The sequence below is a fragment of the Crocodylus siamensis genome, chromosome 13, assembly GCF_052110815.1.
Source record: "Crocodylus siamensis isolate JL-2025a chromosome 13, ASM5211081v1, whole genome shotgun sequence".
NCBI lineage: Eukaryota > Metazoa > Chordata > Crocodylia > Crocodylidae > Crocodylus > Crocodylus siamensis.
In genome coordinates this window covers 6,956,012-6,982,587 of record NC_143407.1, presented here as the reverse complement: position 1 = coordinate 6,982,587, position 26,576 = coordinate 6,956,012, and the positions used below count along the sequence as shown (strand labels likewise).

The window sequence follows — 26,576 nt, the reverse complement described above, 5'->3', positions numbered from 1 at the left end:
CATGAAATTTTAAAAACATTTTCTGGGGATTTTTTCAGGTTTTCTTAGACGCAATAAGCTGACCAATTCTACCTGGATTCACATGGTGTTCAGTCCTTCAAAATGAGCATTTTCCAGGGAAAGTTTCACATGAAAAAATGCACTCTGGCTGCTTGGAACAGCAAGACCAATGACTGAGCGCTTCAGTTTCTGATTTATCTGCTGTGAGGCGACTTCATCCTGTCTAGGAGCAGGCTGCAATGTCTAGGGACCTGCACATGTGTGATGAGGAAGGAACATATGCATAGCACCATCATCATGTTCCTTTCTCGTTAATGCCTTCCCTGAATGGTCCCCTCTCATTGCTAGTGGCTGGCTTTCAAAAATAACACTGAACCATGTTGGCAGAATGGCATACCATTCACTTCTACTTTGCCCTGCCACATCCAAAGCAGGCTCAGGAACAAGACAAGATTTGCATTTCAAAACAAGACTTTCTGGCATGTTTAGCCTAAAGACAAATCCTAGGTCTGGATAGCAAGACCTCATTCATCTAGGCTTTCCACCAGTTTGGCAGGAGGGCTGCTCCCTTGCGAAGTTATTCTGGCCTTGCGCAGTCCAACTGAGCAGAGAAAGAGACCCCAGGTCTTGGATCCTCAAATGCACTTAGCCACTTCACTCCTCACACTGGCCTTCACTGAGCTGGAATACCATTTTATGGCTCTGATTACTGACAGCAAATCTTAGATCAACTTGAAAAAGGTCTTCTTTACTGTAGTCTTGTGACAGTCAAGCCCAGGCTTCCCCAAGGTTTGATAATCCTGTGGGAGGACCGTTTGCTCTTGTCCTGTGAGTCCTTCTTCGTTCTAGGCTTCAATAGAAAAGCATCATACAATTCCAAGATATGCACATGGTTATGGAAACTCACGTCTCTACCACCTATTTAGCCAAAGTCCTGCCAGTAACATTCCTATCCAGGTTTCCTCTTTGAATCAAAACAAGCTCCCTTCACAAAGGTGACCAAATACTTGTCGAAGCCCATTACCTAATGCATTTGCCACCACTGTACACATAGCATCACAAGGAGCAGTTTATATAGCAAACACATACGTTACTCTGCAATCTATAACATAACACTAAACCTATCAGCAGAACCAACTTCCCAAATGACACTATCGTTACAACCTATTTCTACCTGTGGTCCAGCTACACCTTTAAGATAGAAAGATTAATAGCACTGTTTTCTTTGACCTGGGTTCTTAAGCAGGTCCATTGTACCCGCATGTATTTTTAGTGTGTTATATGCTGCTTATCTTCATCAAATACTGCAATCTTCACATGTCCTTTGTGATATGGAAAAAAACACGCAAGCAAGGGAAGCATAAGGTATAAAAATCAGAAAGAGGAAGCACTGGATCAGCACACGGACAAAGATGGCAAAGCTGATCCTTCTCACCGGTAAGTTCAGCTCTGCAACTTTCTTATACTGGTTTCTGAACAGTGCTGGGTGGAAAACGGATTTCTTTAGTTTAGAGGCCAAAGCCAAAAATATCTAACCAAAATTATTTTGGGGTGACTTGAAATAAAAAAATAGTTTTTGGTGCATCCCACCAAAATATTTCATTTTGTTTTCAGGTGTTTGTGATTTAAAACTTGTTCAATTTCAAAGGCAGAAGATCAGTCTGAAAAGACAATTTGAAAAACGTGACATTTTGAAATCCTCGGATTTTGTATTATTTTTCAAGGATGGTGCTATGCCAAATTGCGCGCAAATCCACACATCATTTTTACTGCCCCAGAACTTCATTTTTTTTACTACTACTTTAAATCAGCTAATCTTAGTATAACTTCTTTCAAAATGTCATAGATTTCGCAGACATTAGGGCTGGAAGGGACCTCGGGAAATCATCGAGTCCAGCCCCCCTGCCCCAGGGGCCGGAAATCAGCTGGGGTCAAAGGATCCCAGCAAGTATGCATGTAAAGAGTTACTCTAGCTTCTTGTCTACCTTGGAGAGCTCAGAGCAGCAGCAGAGTCTCCCAATGCCTGAAGAAGGGCGTTTGTGCCTGAAAGCTTGCAAAGAACGGTTTTCCAACTATTTAGTTGGTCTAATAAAAGAAACCACATCTACCCAAAGAACCCTGCCTGCCTGTGTCCTTAGACCAACACGGCTACAACCAACACCCCTGCTACATGTCTTTTATTCATTAATCGGCAGACATTTAGAAGGAATGGTTAGCATATTATTATTAGAGGGCGAGGAGCCTTATATAAATGTCCTTGATTCTTGTAAATCTAAAAAAACCAGACAAAATAAGAATTATTGTTTTTGAAGACAGGGATATTGGCCCCAAGAATCCTATCATCATTAAAGTAGCAGTCTCGGTGCATGTCCGGTGATTGCTAAATTGTAAAATACAGTAGCAGGACATGATGACACAAAAGCTGCATTTGCCATAAAAAAAGAATGAATACACTCGCTACCATGGTATTCTACCGTGCACGAGATATTGTGCGAGTTGGCAACACTAGAGAGTTGCATATTTCCAGGTTTAATGATCTAATTATTCTCTTTCTCTCTAAAGGTCTGGTGTTCCTGTTGAATGCACAAATAGGTATGTGCTCCTATTCAAATACAAATCTCATTTAATAATAATATTTTCGTTCATTCTTTTAGAGAACTTATAATACGATTACATAGACAGACAGGCCTTTCTAAAGGGAAACACTTTTCAATTGGCTCCATGCTGTTTTTAGAGGTAAAGTATTTCTGGTAAGCAAAATTGGTACTAAAACCCCAGAAAAGTAATATGCTTTTCATAAGGCCCTAGAATACTGAATATTTTCCTCCTAAGCAAGTTCAAGATAAAGTAATCCAAGAAATGAGTATCACTGACAAACTAGAAAGGGCTTTTAAAAATCTCTGATGGCTTCAGTCGTTTCTGTATTGTACAGCAGAACCAACACAAGTAATCTACCATTTGGAAAGAAATATAGATTGTATTTTCTGACTCTTAGACATGTAGAAGAGACGAATAAATTGTAAAGCACGAGTCTTAGTTTATGCAACAGGTGTCTCAAGTCAAACATTTAATAAAGTAAAAAAGTAGAAGAAAAATGAAAGAAAACATTTCCTTGGATTGCCAGCTCACTAGGCGCACCTACACGTGACGCTATGTCACCATAACAACACGCTATGGCGACATAGCGTCTGCGGGCAAAAACTGTGATAGCAACGCACTCCCTCAGTATAGCGCATCGTTGCAGCAATGAAGTGGCTAGAAATCGCCGTGCGCTGGTGGCACGGTGCAGCACGGGCTGTTCCTACGCCATCTTTTAGTACTTCCAAAAGGTTTCTAAATGATGGTGCAGTAACAACAGTGTCCTAGGGCACATGTAGATGTGCCCACAATGGATGAAACACCCACGTTAAACTATTAGGGATTTCTTGGAACATAAAGAAACATTGCACCAGTCAGATAGTACCAGCTCCTCTAAACCATGTCCATATTAGTTTAGTGAATTTGTCATACAACCCAGGTCATGAGCATTATCTCTGAGTCCAAAAAAACAGGACCATGAAAATCAAGTGCTTGAGTCCAACTGGTATTTATTCCCTCTTGAGTAAAGGTAGGGGAATGCATACCAGGTTTTTAAAGAGATAGAGGCTATTATTTTATCTGGATTTTCACATCAAACTTCCCTCCTGCTCTTCCCTGCAGGCTCTGCCTATGTGCTTTCATGTTATTTCTCCAACTGGGGCCAATACAGACAAGGCCTAGGGAAATACTTCCCAAAGGACATTGACCCATGCCTATGTACTCACCTGCTCTATGCCTTTGCTGGAATGACCAACAACGAGATCACAACCATCGAGTGGAATGACGTGACCCTTTACCAATCCTTCAACGGCCTGAAAAACCAGTAGGTATCTAAAGTAAAGGGGAATCCAATATCCTGCTTCTTGCAAGTTACTAAGTCACAAAAAAACCAGCTCTTCTGTACATAGTAATACTGTCTACCAGGGGCATTGTCTCCATCAGGAGGTTGGAGATAGAGGCAGAAAAGAAGAGAGTACATCAGGGCACCAGTACTGATCCACCATGCACTCAAATGAGCTAGTCTTGCCTTGTCCCTCATGCCACATAACCAGGGAAGAGTGTAAAGAGGGTAGTAAGTCATGTTTTCAAGGGCAGCACAATGGTAGGCATTTATGTTGGTCCATCCAATGAGATGCAAAAGAAGCTGATACATCTTCAAGAGGAAACTAGACAGTCACCTTGCTGGGGTCACCTGACCCCCAGTTATCTTTCCTGCTTGGTCCAGGGGGCTGGACCCGATGATCTCCCAAGGTCCCTTCTGGCCTTACAATCTATGAAGCTATTAACTCTGAGGCCCATGTGTGATGGGCCCCCACGTCATCCAACGCCATGAAGGTACAAACTCCATGTAAGATAAGATGCCCAGTTACAGGACACTAAATTTAGGAATAAAATAAACCCACACTTGAATAATTAGGGAAAACACAGCAACAGAACTGGGAAAGACAGAATATAACATAAAGATGTAAAACACACCATCTCCTAGCACTCTTCACTCTCACCCCTGGCTAGGGCTTACTTTACAGTCCACAGCTAGTTCCAGTGGCAGGCAACAGTCCTCACCATCTCTGCAGTGAGCTCCTCCTCTTCCCCAGAGGTCTCGGCTTCTCTGCTTCCCCCAGCAGGTTACCTCTGCCCCACTGCTCTGGGCTTCTCTGCCGCAGTCCCCATGTGGCAGACTCTCTGTCTCCATTTTTGGGGCTTCAGACCGGCAGGCTCCCCTGGATCCAGCAGTCTGGCAGGCACTCACACATGCAGACGCACATGGGCATGTGCACCCTTCAGTTCTGTGGCATCCATCTCCTTCCAACTCCCCCTACTATAGAAAGAGCCAGAGGTCTCAGGACCATGCAGTTTTCCAGGCTACACTCAACCCCTCTGCAATTCAGCCATTAACGCTTTTTCTGCCAGAAAAAAAACCTATCCAAAGAAACCCTTTCAATTTGTAACAGCCAAAAAACTATACCACCATATAAATGTCACACCATGCTTTGCCCTTCCTTTCTAGGAACTCCAACCTGAAGACCCTCCTCTCCATTGGAGGCTGGAATTTTGGAACAGCAAAGTAAGCCCCAAGCCACCCCCTTGCCCCGGCTGCGTCCCCCTACGGCTGCGACTGCAGGCAACAACCAGCAGCTCCTTCCCCTGACTCCCGTCTCCCCTGCTTCCCTAGATTCTCAGCCATGGTGGCCAGTTCTGCCAACCGCCAGACCTTCATTAACTCCGCTATCAAATTCCTGCGCCAGTATGAATTTGATGGGCTGGACATTGACTGGGAATACCCCGGCGCCAGAGGGAGCCCAGCTCAGGACAAGCAACTCTTCACCGTGCTGATTAAGGTATTGAGGAAACTAGATGTTTGCTGAGGGACTGCTACTAGCTGGACAATCATCGGGAATGGCCAACCAGATCACCCACAGCAAGCAAGAAACCCTTTGCTGGCTAGATCAGAAATAATCTGGAGTCAAAGAACTCTGCTGATTTCAGATGCGAGTACCAGAGGGAAAGGTATTGCCCCAATTTCAGGGCAGCATAATTCACTGTGATACGACATCATATCCCCAGCCAGTATGTATGCTGGCTGGCCCAAAATACAGGATGCTCAACCTAAGATAGCTGAAAGCACTGACCAGCATAATTTTGGTACAGTCTTCAGTGAGGAGCCTCTTCAGTGGAGGGATAAAAAACTCCCTCCTGTGGGCAGTCAAATGTCCTGAGTTCTCCCCACTCCATCTCATCTCCCTGTATGCAGACAGCTTTCTTTTGGTTGGAAAGGTTGTGCAGATCCTCAAGTATGTGAACTGGAGATGGGGGAAGGGAGTCTGGGCTGCCTGAGTCAGGGTGCGGGAGTCTCAGTCCGGGGGCTTCCAGCAGCTAAATGTTTCCTTGCCTTTCCTTAGGAAATACTGGAAGCCTTCGAGCAGGAAGCCAAGCAAGTTAACAAACCAAGACTCCTGATCACCGCTGCTGTTGCTGGAGGGCTTTCCAACATTCAGGGTGGCTACCAGATTGCTGAGCTGGGCCAGTGAGTACCGTGCTTTCCCATGGTGTGCTTTTAGAAAAGCTGGCCACTTCTCATCTCCGATAGCAAACCCAAAGCATAGCACTCCCTTACCACAGGTATGTCGGCCAGAATTCTACCTGTTTTTATAAGCATTGTGACTAGTAGGAGGCAGAATTCTGCCTTGTGTGTGATAGGCACAGTCTAGTTCAAAAAATACATGAATTATAAGGGAGACAGCAACACAAGGATCGCCATCCAGACACTGGAAGTCATTGGGTTGTCCACGGTCTTGTCTATGCACTTCGTCTGAAGGGTTAGATACTTGATCCATGCATTACCACCTGCCTTTAAGCATTCCTCAGGGCTTGGATTTCAATCTCAGTCTATCGCTGGCATGTACAAGACCCAAAGAGGGGCACCAATGTCATGCAAAAGAGCTGGTGAAGAAGCCATGGATGCAGGAAGTGGGAACATGACCCGTGTCACCCCAGGGAGCCAGAGGTTCAAAATGCACTGGGGATGGACATTCACACTGCTCCCCCACAGGTACCTTGACTACTTCCATGTGATGACATATGACTTCCATGGCTCTTGGGAAGGATACACTGGAGAGAACAGCCCTCTCTACCAAGGACCTGCTGACCAAGGCAGCTACATCTACTACAATGTGGTAAGTGCATCTTGAGAGCTTGGGGACAGAGACCAGTAAAGTCCACAATGAAGAAAACTTGGAGAAATGCACAGTGGTGAGCACTGATGTTTCAGCTGACAAATCTCTGGGGGGGCTTTTATTGACTTGCTGTTTTCCAGGACTACGCGATGAACTACTGGAAGAGCAATGGTGCGCCCGCTGAGAAGCTCGTTGTTGGATTCCCAACCTACGGACACACCTTCATGCTGAGCAACCCCTCCAACACTGCCGTTGGTGCTCCAACATCAGGACCTGGGCCTGCTGGGCCGTACACAAAGCAAACCGGCTTCCTGGCTTACTACGAGGTATGTGCTCCACCAGATCACACAGGCATTGAACCACGGTTCTAACATGAGATCTGTTGAGTAAATCAAAGGCACTGTAATGGTTGGAAATTGCTGTACTTTACAAGGCATTGCTTAAAACCTCACGTCTTCCCCTTTTCTTAGATCTGCACCTTCCTGAAGAACGGAGCCACCCAGGCTTGGGACACCCCTCAGGACGTGCCCTATGCTTACAGCAGCAATGAGTGGCTGGGCTATGACAACCAGAAGAGCTTTCAGATGAAGGTAAGTCTGGGCTCTTCACAGCAATCTAACCAGAGCTATTTCAGCTCATTTTACAGTACTGTCTGGACTGATGCTGGCTTCTGTCCTGGCACCTAACAGGTTGATTGGCTGAAGCAGAACAACTTTGCAGGCGCTATGGTTTGGACCCTGGACCTGGATGACTTTACTGGCAGTTTCTGCGGCCAGGGCAGATACCCCTTGATCACCACCCTGAAGAACGGTCTGGGGCTGCAGAGCTCTGGTGAGTGATAGTAGTATTAGAGAATTCACCACATTTCCCGAGATCTAGATGATACAGAGAAAGTGCAAAGTGTATAAATGCTGTTTCCAACCTGTGCAGTGCATCCAAAATAGCCACACTGTCAGGAGTAACAAGACAGAGACAAGAGAACATCTAGGGCTGTAGCAGAGCCGGATGGAAAATGTAGGTTTATGAAAACAGGAATTGTCACAGGTCAGGGGCAGGGCACATCGGTAAGGGATGGTCATGGACCTTGACAGCGGCACAGCTAAGCGGCATTATTAGATCTACATGAGATCCTAAGACTGGAAATGAAGTGGCTGCTGGTGAACTGGCCTCAGGTGTAGTTGTGTAGGACTTTGAGAGTCCAGAGGCATCGCTAGTAAAAAAAAAAAAAAAAAAAATCTCTGTGAAAGCCACTGGAGATTGACCCAAACAAAGATCTGTCCTCTGCATAAATGTTGGGAAGAGTCTGGATCATGAACATGAGTCTGCGTCTAGATCCAAATGCCATAGCCTGTGTGTTCCTCTTTATACGGGACTGACCAGGAACCGGAATCTGAGCTTAGCCCAACTTTGCGGGGCGTCAAATCAGGAGCTGAAATTCAGGACTTGGATCTCAATCTGTGCACAAATAGTTGGCGCTGCGATTGCCAGGGGCTGGGAGGGGGGGCATTTAGGGACAAGTGGAGAGTGTATAGGATGGTTTGGACAGGGATGATCCCACCTCGAGCTGGGGGTTGGACTAGATGACTTATGGAGGTCCCTTCCAGTCCTGGTCCCTATGGTTTTATGATCATCCCAAACCAAGAACAATTAAGAGTGAACCAACGAATCCTGGACGTTATCTGCTTTTATTTCAGGCTGCGCAGCCCCTGCTCAGCCCCTTCCTCCAGTCACTCAGGCCCCCAGTAGTGGCAGCGGAAGTGGCAGCGGGAGCTCTGGTGGCAGCGGCTTCTGCGCTGGCAGGTCTAACGGCCTTTACCCAGACTCAAGTGACCAGAACAGCTTCTACCAGTGCTTGAATGGGCAAACCTATCTCCAGCATTGCCAGGCCGGTCTCATCTTTGATGCCAGCTGCTCCTGCTGCACCTGGGCATGAGTGGATCAGGATTGTGAGATAACTAATTAACTGTTCTAATCTGACTGAGATTAGAGCAAGCAGTAAAGATGAAATAAAATAATCTGCAAAAATCAGTAGCTGCGCACGCTGTGGTTTGTTAACTCATCTGGGATTTCTCTGGCCCGCAGGGGCAGTGACAGGCATATTCCCCCACTAAGCCATCTGTAATTTGAACCAGCCAGCCCCACTTACAGCCCTTATTCATAGCCTATTCCTCATCCCATGCTAGTCAGTCGTTAAAGGCAATTGACTTCAGACTAACATCGCTAACTACATCAGTCACTGCAGCCAGTCTCAATCTACCCTTTGACTTCAAGGAGAATTGTGAATGAAGCAGTGCATCAACCAAGTTATTGAGTTCAGGATAATCTCGGGTTTCCCTTGCATCACCCATCGCACCCTAATGATGATATCTGCTCTATACAGTCTCTCTAGTAAGAGTCAACAGATCAATCCATTAATAAATCACTCAAACTGTAATACACACACATTTTAATCAGGGCTGGTTGATGTAGAAGCGCTGCAGTATGAGAACCTGTGCACTGCAAAGCTGGTGTTTATATTGTACACTATTCTCTTAGGTCTCCACTTGCCACAGTTTCAGGAGTATTTGCTAGAGAGGTAGAAAAGGGTGTCTACTGTACTCCGAGGGAAGGATAGAGAGTTCCACCGCTATCAACCCACCAGCTCTCCATTCGGGTCTCTTTGGTGCTAAGGTGCCTGCGTCATAGAGGGGAGGCAGACAGCATAACATGGAGAGAGAGAGTCAATTGGATCATTTTGCAGGGAAGTCATGGCCAGCCTGATTCTCTTTACCAGTTAATCCGTGCTTATTACTGTGCCAGTGCACAAGCTTACTCCTATGGGAACTGTGCAGCCATGTTCCAGACTTCTGTAGGCGCAGCTCTTGTCTGCAAAATTAATCTGGATATAACTGCACCTTATATAGCACTTATTCTGCACTGCAATGAACTATGTCCTGAACAGCAGATTTACCATACTAAAAACAAGCCATTTGGTCCAGCTAACCTAACACTTGGCCTATATCAGTGGCCAATAAGTGTTACATTAAAAGAAACTCAAAGAACTTGCCAACAATGTACCCACAACTGAACAACCCTGTGCAAAGGTAGGAAATGTCTCCCAGACCACATACTGCCTCTCTTTAATGCCCCAATACATAATGTTTCATCTCTTCTATCTTTAGTGCTACATCTTTGTTGGCTGATTATCTTTACATCCAGCTATAGTATGTGCTTCAATGATCAGCGAACAAAGCATGCTAAAATCCATCCCTGAATATGTACAGCGTTCATTAATAGATTGCAATGTTTCGCTATTTGTAGGGTAAGTGCTTTGGAAAGAGCTTAGTCATGAGTGCAACATAGCGCATTGTGACCAGACCTGGTCTGAGACTTGTTCTTTCCATGCAAGCAAGCTGTCTGCAGAGTTTTCATTTTAACTTGGGTAATTTATTTTAGTTTCTTTCCCCTTCAAAGCTCTGATGCTCTTGCTGAAGGCTCATCTGGCCGAAAACTCTTCTCATCCGATCTTGTCTTTTCCCCGGACACTGAATTTCCCCCCCTCCCAAGATCAGACTTGCACTAGTCCCTGCCCATCAACTAAGCCCTGTGCGATTGTACATCTGAGGCTCACCTGAAACAGGTCCAAGCAAAGCTATAACAGTCTCATCTACATCCCACTTGCAAAGCCTCGTTTCTCAGCAGCAGGCAGCGGCTGACTGAACAGGGGGTGCAAGGGGACTTGTGAACAAACACAGCTGCAAATTCAGCAGTCTGCTCCCCTGGGCCAGTGAAAGGCCCTTTGAGATGATCAGACAAGGTGAGGTTAATTAAACTGTTAGGGGGTGGAGTGTGCGCGCGTGAGCTAGAGCAGGCAGGAACAATTAGGGGAAGACAATGGGCCCCCAAAGGACTTATGCCCCCCACCAGCCATGGCCATCCCTAGCACAGTGCAGCAATCTGTTCCCTGGAGATGGTCCTGTATGTCATGTAGAGCGGCTCTGACTCATCAGGACCCCTGACGGCTTGGGGCAGTGCAAAAGGTTTTCAGGCAGGGGGTTGGGACAGCTGCATCAAGGGGCAAAGCCGCTCGTCCCAGGGGTGTGCTAGTATCGCCACACCAGCAGGAACTGTGCGGTGCAGGGGGCAGCAGAATCAGCTGCTGCAGCTGCAAAAGCAAGAGCTCAAGGAGAAACCCTGGGGGAGCCATTGCCATTGCCCCACAAGCAACTACCTGCACCAACCCTTCCTTTCACGGGGCTCCTGGCATCGCTGCAATGACCGCCTCTTAAAAGCTCCAGGATGACATCACATCAAAGCCACGCCCCCCCCCATGCATCCATGGCAACCACGCATACACACAGTGAGCAGCATGATCTGGGAGTGGGAGCTGACAGGTGAGTAGGAGCTGGGCATGGTGGCGCTGGGTGGTCCCCCAGGCTGGGCAGAGATGCACGTGCAACCCCAGGCGCCAGCCAAGGCAAGCAGTGCCTCCCCAACCCCGAATACGAACCCCAAAGGAATAGCCGGCAGCAGGACGTGCGCCCTGCCTCAGCTGGGGGATTATGGGGTGTTTGCTCCCTGGGGGCAAACACCTGGGGAAGAAGGGGAGCTACCGTGCCAGCTCCAAGGACAAATCACTGCCTGTGCGCTGCAGCAGGTGCCCATGGCCTTACTCTAATGCACATCCTCGCTCTTCCTGTCCCCTGTAGACGTGCAGAAGCGGAACTCGTTTGGATCATGTCAGGACAGGAGCATCTTCCCCCTTCACTATGCTCGAAACAGGCTGGGGAACCAGCTGGTGCCTATCAGAGGAGAGCCCTGGCGGGGGCCAGGCTGTTACAAAAGCGATGAGGTGAGTCGACAGCGGGCCTCTGGGTCTTGGCACCGTACCTCTGCTTAGTGAGGGACTTCCCTCCCTGTCCAAATAGACAAGAGTATCATTTGTAAAGTGACCTAGGAGCCAAAATCCAATTTTCCAGAGTCCCTTCAGACCTGCACAGGGCTGTAGATAGATATCTAATAGGCTTCCCAGATGAATCTGAGCAAAGTGTTAATGAAAAACAATGGAATCAAAGCTTACACAGTTCTCATTTGCTCCTGAAAATTTCACTCAAGAAAAAACAAAGGCAGGGTTATTATTCCCATTCTACAGATAAGGAAACTGAGGCATGCACAGAAATGATGGGTTATCATATGTCTGAGTTCTCCCAGTTGGGTCCTCCCATATCTGTCTGGATGGTTTTTTAAAATATCAAGTGTCCAGGATTTTGCTTTGCCTCTGCTCAGCATCAGTTTTTTACCCTGCACTTGTGGGCTTGCCCCAGCAGGGAGCTGCTTGGGGCTGGGGGGGAGGGGATTGAAGGTAGAGGCATCATATGCATCTCTGTGCCACCCCGACACCTGCAGGCAGGTAAGTCGTTGTGGGGATTGGAGGGCCAGGGCTGGGGACTGTGTGTGTGTGCATGAGTGGGGGGGTTGGGTGTGCAAGGGGAATGAGTGCCTAAGGTATCCAGCGGCTGGAAGGCAGCAGGGCGAGAAGGCAGGGCAGGTGCCTGCCCCTCCAGCAGGGGAAGGGGGTGTGGGCAACAGAGCTGGCTGGGGCAGGGGGCTGTAGGTAAGGAGTGAGGGGCACCTGCAGGGCTGTGGGGGGGGTCAAGGGGCTGAGGGTCAAGATTAAAGGGCACTAGCAGGGATGGGGGGGCTGTGGCTGAGGAACGAGGGGCACCAGGGAGGTAGGGGACTGTGGGTCAGGAGCACGGGGCACAGGCACTGCCAGGGGTGTGGGTCGGGAGTGGGGGGTATCAGCAAGGAAGGGGGAGGCTGCAGGTCAGGAGTAAGAGGCACCACCAGGATCTGGGGGTGGGGTACTGGGGGTCGGGAGTGAAGCGCAGCAACAGGGCTGGCGGGGGGGGGCTGTGGCTTGGGAGTGGTAGGGCACAGGCATATCATTGCCCCCCAACAAGTGTCCTCTGGAAATATGGTAAACCTTGCACCTCCCCTCCATCAGTCTGTGCCACAGCCGGGCATTAAACCCAGATCTCTCCAGCCTGCCACTCAGATGCTGTAGTGGCAAGACCATCCCTGCTCCTGTAAATAAGAGAACTAGAAAGGGGCCCTCCGTTTATGAAAAAATCTAACTGTGGTTAGAGCAAATGTGGATGGCATCTGGAAGGGTACTGAGCTTTTAGCTTTACTTTAGTGGGCAATAGCCCAAGATCCCAATGCATAGACACTAGGTACTGAGTGGGCACGCGTCTACCTTTCGTGTACAGAAAAATACCATGGTGTACTCCTTGACTCGGAAGCCTGAAAGCAACAAGGGTTATGTGATAGGAGCAAGGACATCCCTCCGTTTCGCACCAGACTCGAAAGTAAGTTGAGCGTTCCCTATTTTCCTTCAAAGCTATGCTGTCAGTGCTTTGGGCTGGCTAAAACCCATGGGCGTTGTAATTGCACAGTAACAGCCAGCGGTATGTCTGTCCAAGTTTTATCATACTACAAAATCTTATTGCGGTAACGTTTTAGGATGTTCTTGATCGTTTGTTTTTAATCATTTGATCCCTTCTAAATAGAGCAAGCATCCCGACCCTGGAGCATACCAGTCATCGTGGAGCAAACCCCGAAAGTTTCAGCCTGCATATGCCCCCTTTTCTATCAAGACACCACGATTCCCAAAGATGATCTCGGATAGAGAACGTTTCCCTGGGTACAGTACATCGGTTTCTCATTTCGTTAGTAACACGGTTAAAAAACCCCCGGCAGAGACCTAAACAAGGACGTTTTCAAAGGCACAACCATGCGAGCATGCAGGTTCCTCACTGCCCTTTATAACTTTGAAAACCTCCCTTGGAAGGTACAGGAGAACTTCTCCTTGTGAGGTCCTAATAATGCCAAGAAAGGATAAATCAACCCGACTTACTCTGAAAAGCAAACTGCTGAAGTGAAACCCTTATCAATCTTCAGCAGAGAAGGTAGCATAAAGGCCCAATCAATGGATTGCTAAAAACCTGAGTTTAAATGTTAAGGGGCCGATGTCCCTTTGCTTTTCACTTACTGCAGTTTTTTAAACCTAAACTGATGACTGAAATGTATGCAAAGTGCTCCAGTTCTAGCATTTTGCTTCCTCTTTTACCCCAATGTAAATGAAATGCACAAAGCGCAAAGCAGGGGAGAAGCAAAGTCTCTCTTTCATAAAATAAACTGCAAGTGTCGGTTCAACCACAAACCTAAGCTACTCCACATTTTGGCACAGGTCAGTAAAACTCCAGTCCAGACTGGGATCAGAATAGATGTTCCCTGTTAGCATTAAAGTCTATGGATGGAGCATTATGGAGGGAGCTTGCTCAGCACCAGTTCTATGTGGTAGGCTTGTGTCTTGTGATTCACCCTTCCTGAAGACTTATGAACTACCCATATTCACACAAAAAACAAAGAGTTAGGTTAGGGTGAGCTGAAAAAAAATCACTTCTGGAAACAGAGGCAGAGTGCAAGAGAAAAGGATAAAAATTAAAACTAACACGCTTACATATTGCCCCAGGAAAAAACGAGCCTTTTTCAGTTTTGTATCTGCAATCTCTGAAGAAACTGTTTGATGTTTTAAATCTGATTATTTAGACAGTGAAAATGTTCATAGCACCAAACAGATCCTCTCTCATGCGTTTCACACATCATTCTTTTGTGGGCCATTGTTTTCACCTGTGACTTTAGAAATCATCATCTGCAAACATCTTTCCACTATGGGTTTGCTGCAGGGATCCCCTTTTACTGGGGTCTTTGGACATTTGAAATGTCCAAATGAAACTGAAATGAGATTTACTGAGCCTGCCTAAAAGATCGGGTTAAATATATAAAAGGAGGGATGCATCCAGGGACGTCCTCATGGCTACTCAAGATTTCCTAAAGCAGGTTATATGCAAATCTGCCAGGGGATTCACATGGCACTTATCTTCAAAGTATAAACTCGGCTGCTGAAATGAGAGGTGTTTTGCATCCATCTTCTTTCAGACCAGGAACTTATGAAGCAGACAAGCAGCCACACAAGAAAATCACTTGGCCCAGGAAGTTTGGTTCCCCAGATTGGTCATTAGTACCAGTGCCGGAGGAGAGGACTTTGAGAACCCAGGTACAGCATTCAGGAGTTACTCTCTGCACTTGAGATAACCTGATCAACCACGTCTCTTAGCAGACAGAGGAAATCATATGGATACTTAGTCAGATGAATGCCAGACTCCTTATCCTTTCCCCAAGTAGCTTGCATACATAGCTCTGTACGCAGGAGCTCAATGAGGGAGTGCTGACACTAGTGGCACCGTTTGTGAGAGTATATCACTTTTAATGAAACTTTCATGAGGAGGTTTCTTAAGTCCAGGATGGGATTTCTGGTCAAAATGAGGCAGACTCAGGATAGGCCCTAACCCCAAGTCCCCCCACCCCAAATGAGTGCCTTCCCCAAGCTATTGGTTTATTCTAGTGTCTCTCTCCATCCTAATTTTTTTTTAAAAACTGTTTTATCCCACAATGAAATGGGACCATTTTGAAATTCCCCCAATCTGTATGGGGCAGGTAGACTTGTTTCCTGCTGAGTACTTGTAGGAGATAAAAAAAACCTGTACACTGTGTGCAAAAACGAGAGGAAAAATTCTAGACATCCAAGCCCTCAAGAGCTTAGAAGCAAAGGGAAGGAAGCAGGAACTGCTAATGCAGTCGTCATTAAGATATGCATGGACTAATTAATGAAAAATGCACCTGGGGGAAGTACACTAGGTTACACAGGGTAGGGTAATCCCAGTGGAACATGCAAGCATGATACGTGTACCTTGCCTTTTATTGACTCTTCCAGGTACAGGATAACAACCTACCATTGCTCAGCACAACTGATAGTTAACTTTGTAGCTCAGCTGGTAGAGATCCCCTAAGGACTCAGGCTGAGGCTTTGTAAATGTGCTTATTGCTTTCAGTGCTATTTCACAACATAGTGTTTTAAAAAGGCTGATGTATCTCAATATTTTATTTTGTAACTTCAGTTCATTACGGATAAAGAATTCAGGAAACATCGGAACCGACTGGCCTACCTGAGCTTGTACTACAGCTGAATTGCTTCTTACCCAGAGCGTCTCCTCCTCACCCTTCCAGTTAAGTCTCTCAAACCTGTTTTTAGCTCTTCTCCCCAGGATTGTTTCCCTGAATACAGCATCAGACTTCTTCCCGAGTCACTGGTCAACCTTTCCATTTGTGCATCTTCAGGGTCATTCTGCTTTTTAAAAATCGCTCGATGTCAAGTTTAGACCATTCTCCAACATCTTTGGTTGTGTAGTGGGTGTGTGAGATGGAGATTGGTAGTGGAAAGATCACCGACTCCACCTGCCAGCGCCAGATGCTTCTGTTCACCTATTAACCGTGATGCTCCTGGCTATGTCCCACTGGACTCACTGTTCAGAGAGGCATAAGCTTTCATAGGCAATGGCATACTTCAGCTGCTGTTGAAATCTCTGCGGTGCCACTCTGCCCTGCCTTCACACTAACACAGCGAGCTGTCTCTTTCCACGCAAGGACAGAAACCAATTTTACTTCAGAATAGCTTTTTCTAATTCAAATCAGATGCACAGAGGAGCTCCATTCTCTTTGGTACCGAGAGCTTGATCTCCTAACCCCCGCTAATCTGGGAAGCAAAACAAGGGATTGCTGTGCTTAATCAGAACGGCAGCCTGTCCAACGACCTGTTCCCAGCAGTAACTTAAGCCAGTCACTTCAAAGATACAAGGATCCCTGTAGTAGGCTCTGATGAAACAACAAAATGGCTTTCATTTCTGGTGGGAAGAGAGCAGAAAGGAATTCACTCTGTGCAGTCATCGCAGGCTCTCAGGAGGGATTCAGGAGCTGTCATCTTGCTCTAGGTTGCATTTATTAGTGATGGGAAGCAATTCAAGGGTGTTTCCTACAGGAGGTTACAGCATTTTTGGAGACATTTTAAACCACGGTTTCAAGGCCCAGCCCATCCAGTGCAAGCCCAACACTCAGCAATGGTACAACGCAGAAACGGGGGTAGCAGAGGGAAGATTTCATTTCATGAAACAGAATCAGAAGCTTTTAACATGGCTCCATCTCTAGATATCTGAAACTTCAGGGGTGGTCAGCATTTTGTTGTGGCCTGTTCTGGAGCCAGGGGCTAGCTGGGAAGTCCAAGTCCACATCCGGAGTTTGAAAGTATGGGGAGGAAATGGTTTGTTTCTAGGCCTCTCGTGTCATATGGTACACGTTATTAAAATTATCTCTGGTTTATGAGAGTGTTAATTCGTAGCCTGTGGCAGCATTTGAAACTGGGACAAGATCAGAGTGAATGCATAAGGAATGGCTGTCCTCCTACCAGTACTGAAGTAGAAACTCAATCTTTCCCTTGATGCTTCATAGACTTTATGAGCCCAAGATTTATTTGCAGCAGTCTGGATCTAGAGAAGCAGATTAGGAAACACAGATGTTCAGTGTGTATTAGGATCTAGTATCGTCTGAAGTCAAAAGAAAAACTGCCCTTAGGATGAGTCAACCTTGGTTGCATCCCTAGATAACAAATAAGGTGTTTTCCCTTTATGGCAGTGCTCTTTCCTGGGCCAGTGATTTGGCATTCAGTTTCCAAGGACAGTCTTCAGCTTCTTTAGGAGTGGGTTGGCTCCTGCCCCACAGAAAGAGCCAGAGAAGTCATCCATGCCAAGAGCCCAAACCATGGCACCCCCATAATGCTGCTCCTTTATAAAGCTGGCCTGCAGAAAAAGAGAATAAGACCACTTTGTGCACAGCAGTCTGAAACTATGAAATAGCAGTGTGCCTCAGGGAGTGATCCAGCCCTGGAAGGGGGAGAGCAGATGCTACATAAAGAAGGCTCATCTTTAAGGACGTATAGGCCAGACATCAGTTAAATGTGTGTGCGTAGGTCACTAAAGTCAGTTCTGCCTATGTGCATGTGCCTACACGTGGAAAATCACCTTCATCTCCTACGGCAGAAGGTTGGGCCTGGCAGCACCTTAGAGAATAACTGGTTCCAAAATAGGTAAGGCTCCTCTTAAACTCCCATTAACTCCAGCCAGACTTCTATAATTAAATTACAATATAGCCCCTGCCACTAGTGATACTGGTTTTATTGCAAAATCTTCTTTAGCCCATTGGAGCAGTTTCACATATAAAAACATACAGGAAATACCTTCTCTCTGGCTCCCTACTTTGTTCCTTCCAAGATGAGCAACATCACGAGTCCATCCCCGATGGAGTCAGATCCCCAGCCAGTGTCAACTGATATATTTCCATTGACTTCATTCAGCCACCCTGATTTACGTCACCTGAGGAACCAGTTCTGTGCCTGTGCCTGGAAGTTTGCAGTGCTTAATCTATAGGGGGTCTCTCAGAGTGGTGCTTTTCTATTTTCCAGGCCCTCTACTGAAGGTCATACAAAAACAACAGGGACTAACCTTTATCTCAAAGCTCCTCTCATTGTCATATCCAACCCATTCTCTGTCTTTGAAGGCATATGGGACTTCTTGTGCTTCAATCCATTTGGTGGTAGCTCCTTTTAAAAATGTGCAGACCTGCCCGGAAAAAGCATGTCATGAATAGCCAGATTCACTGTGCTAGGAAGACGGAAAATCAAAGGGATTTCGAAGCGACCGACAGCTCTATTCTTGAGCACAAATTTCTGTTGTGTACAAGTACAAATAAGTTCCCTATATAATGGTCATAACATGTTTACCTCAAAGTAAGCCAAGACACCAGCTGATCGGGTATAAGCACCAGGAGCACCAGGACCGGAAGCAGGAGCGCCAACACCAGTATTCCCAGTAGATAGTCGGAAAGTTTGTCCATACGTTGGAAATCCCATGAGGAGCTTCTCAGCTGGGACGCCATTGTCTTTCCAGTATTTCATAGCATAAGCCTACAGCAGTAAGAGCAGGTACAAAAATATTGTAACTGTTAAGTGACTTAGCCTTAGACAAATACAAGACCGTGGGCCCACTGAAGTCAATCGAAGGACTCCGAGGTTTGGATCCAGCCCTGCGCTGTTGTTTGTTCTCTTACACCGTTGTAGAAGGGAACTTGGTCAATCGAGCCTTTGTACAGGGGACTGTTGTGTCCTGTGACCGAACTCCAACTACCATGGAAGTCATAGGTCATCACGTTGAGAAAATCGAGACTCCTGAAAACAAACAAAAATCCCACGGGAAGAAATCCAATTCCTAAATGTTGGGAACTTCCTAGCTCTGGGGGTGCAGATGGGTCTGAAAGCACTCAAGGTAATGAAGTATGGGACTGGGGAGGGCACAGATATATATGACAAATATAAGTTCTTTGGAGTCATTTTCTGATAACAAATTAGAAGATATAAGGTAGATTGGGGTCCACATGTAACCTTTTAGCTAACTCTCCTCCTCTCCTAACAAGCTTTAGAATGGAGCTTGGATCCAAATTACCCTGGGGGTTGAGTCCATTGATTTACTCTTTTACATATATAGGAAAAAGGAAAACAAAGAGACAGAATAATTTCAGAATATTTCACAAATTTTTTTTCAGAATAATTACCTCCTGGTGGCAGTTAGGTCTGTATGAATAAACGCAAAACACAGACAATATGCCATGCAATCTGTAGCTTTCTGTTTATAACCTTGGAGGCAGGAAGTTGTACTGTTTTGGCTATCTTGTAGAAAATATTTGAATTACCTTCCTAGGGCAGCAGTTTCATATGCAGTATCGATGATACCTTTGACGCCTGAAACAGCTGAGGAAAGCAACAGCCTTGGATGTCCTGTTTGGTGACCCTCCTTGACAAAAGCTGCTACCATTTCCTAGAAATGGGGACAAGAACAATGCCTGGGTTTGCTACCTCAGTATAAAGACTCATTTAATGGGCATGAAGGTGTTTTGTTTTTGATGTGGATATTTCCACAGTCCCCATAAGGCCACTTGTGCTCACATAACCCTTAAGGCCAAAGAAAGCTCATTTCAGGTACACCTGTGATTATGGGGGTAGACATCAGCAGCTAGTTTGAACACTACAGCAACTTCAGGGAGCTCAGAATCAGACCCAAAACGCTCCTGTAGAGGTTTTACCTGAACCAGGATGGTGAAGAGGTGCTTATCCTCTGGAGGACTTCCTCTGGAAGCTGGAAATTCCCAATCAAGGTCCAGCCCATCAAACTTGTGCTTGCGAAGGAAAGCAATCACTGAATCAATGAATGTTTTACGGTTGGCAGCAGAGGACACCACGGCAGTAAATCTGGAAGAATACGTTTTACTTGACGAGTGCATTATTAACCCCATCCTGGCCTTCGGTGTGCGCCAGTACTTCCAACGAGCCTGATTTTCAGCTGGTTTAAGTCAGCGTGGGATCATACCATGAGCTGCCTCTCCAGCCTTATTTCTCTGGTGATATCATGCAACTGAATTGCTTTCATTATTTCTTTCCTTCTCTTTCCTATACCCATCCCGCCCTCGGTCTTTCTCCCCCACCCACGCCATTGAAGCATTATTGCATAATGCTGTCTCAAAAAAAGCCAGCACCATACTGAATGCATCTACATGAGATGTTTGCTGCAGTTACCTAATTAACTCTGCAGTAAGCATCTAAACCTGCAGTACTATCAGGACAGCGTGAACAAATTAACTCTGGCATAGGTTAGTACGTGTAAATACAAGCACTATCCGGCGGTGGAGTTTTTTACTCTGCTACAATGAATGCATAGATACTAGCGCGGCTGGCTAGGGCATGAGGGTGCTTCAGCGCAGGGGAGCATCCTCATGCCCCAGCCAGCCCTTCTGCAGCACGTTATGCCAGGTTGGAGTAGCTGCAGGCTGAGAGGCTGCCACTCCAGGGCCCCTGCCAGCTGGGGCTGCACTGACCTGGCTCAACACAACGTAGTCGCCCCAAATGCAGAGCCCAGAAACAATAAACTCTGGTGTGATCTGCACTGGAGTTTATTGCTGTGCATTATTATCACGTGTAGATACACCTACTGGGATGTATAAACTTCAGGAGTGTTTGTAGGGCATCAGAAGTAATCTTTCTACACTACTCAGCACTGGTTAGGCGTCAGCTAGAGCAGTGCATCTGATTTTGGGCACCACACTTAAAGAAAGAAGAGGGGCCAAGGGAGAGCAACAAGAAGTGAACAGAAGTGTGAAAGTCATGACCGATGAAGAAAGGTTGAAATAATAGATTTGTTTGCTCAAACAAGAGAAGGCCAAAGACAGACACATTAGCAGGCTTCAAATGTCAAAAAAATACTGCAGAAAGGAAGGTTACAAACTGTTCTCCGTCTCCCCTGGAGATAGAGTAATGTGATTAACATGGAACAAGGGAGATCTAGGACAGATACTACGGAAAAAAATTAAATAGGAGGAATAGTTAAATACAGGACTGGTTTACCTATTGAAGCCATGTAACCTCTGTCATCAGAGGAAAATAATCAAATAAAAATATTAAGGTAGATACATTTCTGACAGTAAAAGTTTAGGTATGGTCGATTCTGCCATGAGCAGGGGGATAAATTAGATGATATCCTGAGGTCTCCTCCATCCCTGATTTTCTATTATTCTGTGACAACTCTTCTCTTCATTATACAGCCATCAATTATTAATATAATCATCTAATTACAAAAACAGGGCTTGATCACGGCAAGTACTAAAGCCATCAGATCCAAGAGTTGATACACTTAGCTGTAAGAGAATGACAAGTCCCCCAAAGTTATTGGCACTATTTATTCTGACTATCACTGTTCTCATTAACAGGCACCGAAAAAGAAGAATATGAGAACCCACCTCCCCACCAACACCATCATCCCATGAAAGATTAAAGGAAAAATGCTTACTTTTGGCTGCCAAAGTTTCCACCTCCAACAGCCAGAAGGGTGACAAGATTTTTATTTCTAGAAATCAAGGAGGGAAAATTGGAGGGGGAAAAAAATAAGTGAGTTAAAATATATGCATTCTTCCTTTTTCATTTTTTTCAATGCTTTATAAATTTCTCTTCTCTTCACATTCCCCTCTCTGGAATTACTACAAATCCACACTAGTCTGACGGAGGGTGGAGCACAGCAGCTTTCTTTGCTCGTGGCATTGCAGTCTGCTGGCATGAAAAACTGGAACTTGAAAATCCACTGACAACGGGTTTGAACAGAAATTTGAAACTCAGCCCCTCCCCCCCCACCCCCCGACAAACAAGCAAAAATACAATCCTACCCTCTCCCAAAATTTTGAGCATAGTATCATACTTAGGGCCTACCTGCAACCCTATGTTGAAACACATTTGAAATGCAAGCTCAGTGTGAAATCGTCACATCAACCCTAAATATAGCATTTGTTAAAGTTACCTGAACCTATTGCAAGAAGATTTTTAATAATCTGTAAAGGTGAACTGCAAAGGACGCAATGTTTGATTCCCATTTTGCTATTTTCTGAGAAACAGAAGGCTGAAACCCCCCCTAAAAAAGGATGATAGACGAGTTGTTTTACTTCGTTTTTTCACGGTTATCTGTGAAGCTCTCATTGGTTACAGAATAAATTCAGAATTTGCCTGCCCTAGGAAACTCTACAGGTGGCTCGAGTACTAGCAGGCGATTAAAACATGAGGGATATCAAAGAAGATATTCCGTCATTTTTTTTAACGGCAGGGAAAGGGACTCAGACTGTATAAATTCTAGATCTGGCGTGCTTTTGCAAGCAACTGATTTAACTAATCTTTTTTAAGGATTTTACAAACCCGTCCCCAAACTACACTTCTGAGTTGTGCAAAAGTCATTCACCTAAATGCACACAAAAAAGAAGATATGGGAAAGGGAAAAAACAAGCAGTTAAACAAAGCTTTGAAGTAAGGCTTAAGCTTATGCTTTCTTTGCATAATCTTAAGAAGGAAATAAGAGCACAAAGCCCCAGAGTACCATCTAAAGGTCACTTTTAAAGGAACTGGAGGGGGGGTTTTTTCACTCGATGGAAGTTACCAACCTGTTCTTTAGAGCATTAAACTGACTATAGAGGGTTTCATCATTCCACTCCGTAGTGGTGATCTTATGATCCTTTATTCCAGCAAAGGAATAAATCAAGTGGGTACACAAAAATGGGTCCACATCTTCAGGAGTGTATTTAGCTGCTCCTGGCCTGAACTGAGACCAGTTGTTGAAGTAGCAAACAAGTTTGTAGGCAGAGCCTGGTTGAAAAAAAGAGGTGGGGGTTAGCAGCAGGTATTATCATACGCATAATATAATAGGTGGGTAAACACAGTGACCTAATGGGCTGGCTGCCATCCCAAAAATAGCATGGCTACACAATTAGCTGGTTAAAATTGATGAGCAGGGGTTTCATCTGTATTCTGTGTAGTAACAACGTGCACATTAGGGCGGCAAACTAAATCTTGAAATCATGCATGGCATTCCCTGGCAACCGAGCACCAGATTGTAAATGGAGCTTTTTGATTCTCCAGATTTCTACTGGTGTTTCTGAAGAGTGACTGATTTCGTGAAAGACCGGATACGTAGAAAAGACTCACCGGCTTCATTCGTAGAAGCTACCTGGTGTGTGTTGCTATATTTATTAATAATGCCTGTCATTTATAATGCAGACGGTGGAAACCACTTTCATGTTATATTGTAAGCGACTCAAGTGGCTTCATGCAAATCTAAAGCATAAAACGTGCATCAGCTCTATACCATGGAGTGGAAGTTAAAAGTATATATTGATCATGTGGATTCACCAGGTTATTAAAAAAATTCCCTTCCCTTTATCCAGACGGTGTAACATTTCCCCAATCCTGCAGTCCATATTCAGAGCCTGATTTTATCCCCATATTTCTCAGTCAGAAGTAACTTCCTAGGAAGTACTGGAGTTGTACTGCACTGAGAACCACATCATCCACCCCCAGACAAAATTCTCAGGAGCTTTAAAGACACTTTAAAGACACTTTTCCCACATCTAGAATGAGTGAAAACTAATCATGGACTTCAGGATTGGACCCATTTCAATTTCTATTTGTGGTCCCCAGTTACCATAAACCTGAAAATAAAATGAGAGTCTTACCCAGCTGCAACTGCAGCAGAATGACCAAACCTGCAAACCAAAGGAGAACGCATTAGAAACCAAGTCATTCTTTGTCCTTTTCAGCAGCTCATCTTGGGGTCCGAACCACTTATTCCTCTTGCACAGATTGTGCGTTCAACGTTCGCACTTGAGTGAATGTTACGCGCCAAACAAAAGCGTCCCCGTGCAGGAAAAGGCTGGTTGATAGATAGATGTTTAAGGCCAGACGAGGTCACTATCATCACCTAGTCTGCCGTCCTTCATAATGCAACGTTTAAAAGGCTGTGGGTTGGTTTGAATCTCATTCATACTCCTCTCTCTAGGGAAGGATTCTCCGGGCTTTAAGGGCCAAAATGTCATAGAGAAAACATGAGATCTACTCACCAGCCCATAGCATCATTTTCCCCATCTCAGCTTCAGATGTTGGCTTCAGTGATTACCTATAAATGAAAAGAACATACTTAGCTGCGTAGAGGGAGCTTAGGAGCAACCGCGGATGCTCTTGGATAGAAAAGGTCCCAAGCAGCTGCACGTGTTGCAAGTACTTTCTGTCACGTCGCTGTTCTCAAAGCAAGTCAAGGTGACCGAGGAACTAAAAAGCCTGTGCCCCTGCCCCCACACATGGTTTACACACTGCCTCTCAATGCTGCTGTCATCCGTGGAGCTAAACCAATGCCAGTAACGGCATAAAACCTCAGAGCATTTTCCTGGCAGGGATAACATTGAAAATGGAAAGAACAAGGCTTGCTGCTCTGACAGTAACCATTCGAGGCCCACAGAGATGGAGAAAAGAGTGTGCCCAGTTAGCCCCTGGAAAAGGTGTAATATTGACTGCAATGTAGAAGCAGGCATAAAAGTGCGCAGCGTGCAGTCATCAAAGCCTTCCCAGGATTCAGTCAATGCACTTCCTACAAATCTCTTTCTTTACCCCCAGCTGTAAAATAATCTAGGATCCTCTGCCAGCCTCCCCTTTAGCCCTTACGTACATACCCATTGCCCTGACGTTCAGTGCAGCTCGTATAATTAAGTTTGAACTTCAGTAAAACCTGTCACAGAGCCAGAGACCTGGCAGACTCCCCGAGTAAAAGCTGGGACAGCCATCTGCTCTTTGCCGCCTGCTGCCGCTGTCTATTTTATGCCCCGGGTGGACATCCACGCCCATACAAATCGACGGGCTGAGCTCACATTTAACTCTCTACTTCCTGGTTTTGTTTTTCTTCTGGAAACCCTGTGCTCAGACTCATGGATGAAAAAATAAGTTGTGCCATAAACCAGCCGTTGGTTAAACTTCCTCTAAACTAACCACAAGTTTAGGTTAAGAGCACTAGTTCTGATCACTATTACACCTTCTCCAGGGTGTAACTGGCCCGCTCTCGGCTCCAGAGCCCTTGAACTCCTTGACGCCGTCAGGAAAGAAGTGAGAATGCTTTCCAGTCATACATCACAGGGTGCAATGAGATGTGCCCTGGTGCCCCTCAATTAACATTTATTACAGTAGCAACAATGGGCCTCAACTCAAAGTGGGGTCCCACGGTGCCAGGCACAGTCCATACTTATAGGGAGAGAGGAAAGCCAGGGATTTCTGGTCACTGACTCTCATCTCTCTTCCCAGTCCAGTGTTTCAGTTACCTATTATTTTCCTTCTTCTGTTCATGTAAGAGAAGTTTGTCCTGAAGTTCATTGCCATTTTCGTTCCTCGCTGTTGTCTTGCTCCCCCAGGCAAAGCCTGCAGTATATCACTCTCCCTTCACGTGGGAGACACCCTGCAGGTGCTCGCAGGATCTTATAATGCCCAACTTTAGTGACTGCCTACCTAGATCTGGGGTGGGCAATTATTTCGGGCGGAAGGCTGCTTACTGAGTTTTGGCAAGCCATTGAGGGCCGCATGACAGGCAACCAGGGGCAGATAAAAATTAGTTTTGTAATTTTTTTCGGGTCCCGCAGGCCGGATAGGATGGCCTGGCAGGCCACATCTGACCCACAGGCCGCATTTTGCCCACCCCTGATCTAAATGCTCTCTTAATCATTCTCTATATTCCAGTCTGTCCAATTTCCTGATCTTAAGAGAGCCTTCTGTGTGATCGCTTTGCTCCATTTCATGGTCCCCCTGCCATCTGGGTGTGAAGTCGCAGTTTTCTCTCACCCTTCATGGCTGTTTCTTCTTCGACCTAACCAAAAACGAGTAGAAGGGCATGGCAAGAAGCATCTGACCGATGTTCAGAAGCAACAGAGACTTCTGGTACCATTTGCACCCACGAGACCCAATTCCATTACTCAGTCATGCAACCTGTGTGCCATCTTTCGGACCAGACCTATTGTTGGCTCCATTTAAGTCAACAGAGTTGTTTTCTCATTTATGCCACCTGACGATCTGGCCCAGTTCTTTATTAAATGGGTTTACATATTAAGTCTCTATAAATCCCCTGAATACTTTGACATCACTATTTTCTGGAGAGAACATGAGATAAAACCAGAGGGGCATATAGCAGAGATGATAGAGACAGACAGCATAGCCAGGTTCAGAAAGAGACTGGATAAATTAATGGATGCTAGACTATTAATGGCTGTTAACTAGAATGGCTGGAGATGTTTCCTCTGGCATCTCTAAACTGATAATAGTGGATCCCAAGGCAGATATTGAGTAAGGGATAGATCACTGGAAATATTCAGCTCAGTGCTCTCCCTCTATAGCACTCATTTCTGCCACTGTCAGAGGCAGAATAACACACCAGATGAACCACTGGTCTGACCCAGGATGGCACTTCTTATGTCCTTATGTTCTCTGAGATTCTTCCTCTG

The 26,576-nt window shown here is 45.8% G+C and overlaps 3 protein-coding genes across 3 annotated transcripts; 2 read left to right on the top strand and 1 right to left on the bottom strand.

Moving 5' to 3' along the window:
- The first annotated feature begins 1,412 nt into the window (after positions 1–1,412).
- LOC149853794 (acidic mammalian chitinase-like) lies at positions 1,413–8,685 on the top strand. Its single transcript, XM_090025401.1, has 11 exons — positions 1,413–1,437; positions 2,563–2,592; positions 3,700–3,901; positions 5,087–5,143; positions 5,252–5,417; positions 5,979–6,103; positions 6,629–6,752; positions 6,893–7,078; positions 7,223–7,342; positions 7,442–7,583; positions 8,447–8,685. The coding sequence occupies exons 1-11, from the start codon at positions 1,413–1,415 to the stop codon at positions 8,683–8,685; spliced, it is 1,416 nt and encodes a 471-aa protein (XP_089881527.1).
- Positions 8,686–11,095: 2,410 nt separating this feature from the next.
- Positions 11,096–15,863, top strand: CIMAP3 (ciliary microtubule associated protein 3). Its single transcript, XM_090026160.1, has 6 exons — positions 11,096–11,125; positions 11,441–11,583; positions 13,004–13,102; positions 13,304–13,437; positions 14,736–14,853; positions 15,755–15,863. The coding sequence occupies exons 1-6, from the start codon at positions 11,101–11,103 to the stop codon at positions 15,821–15,823; spliced, it is 588 nt and encodes a 195-aa protein (XP_089882286.1). The 5' UTR covers positions 11,096–11,100; the 3' UTR covers positions 15,824–15,863.
- On the bottom strand, positions 15,857–24,882 carry LOC149853792 (acidic mammalian chitinase-like). The gene is made up of 11 exons (XM_090026159.1): positions 24,768–24,882; positions 24,162–24,217; positions 23,778–23,807; positions 22,710–22,911; positions 21,578–21,634; positions 19,821–19,986; positions 19,431–19,555; positions 18,792–18,909; positions 18,466–18,648; positions 18,188–18,304; positions 15,857–17,485 (listed from the first exon to the last, which is right to left on the bottom strand). The coding sequence occupies exons 2-11, from the start codon at positions 24,184–24,186 to the stop codon at positions 17,351–17,353; spliced, it is 1,158 nt and encodes a 385-aa protein (XP_089882285.1). The 5' UTR covers positions 24,187–24,217; positions 24,768–24,882; the 3' UTR covers positions 15,857–17,350.
- Positions 24,883–26,576: the final 1,694 nt, after the last annotated feature.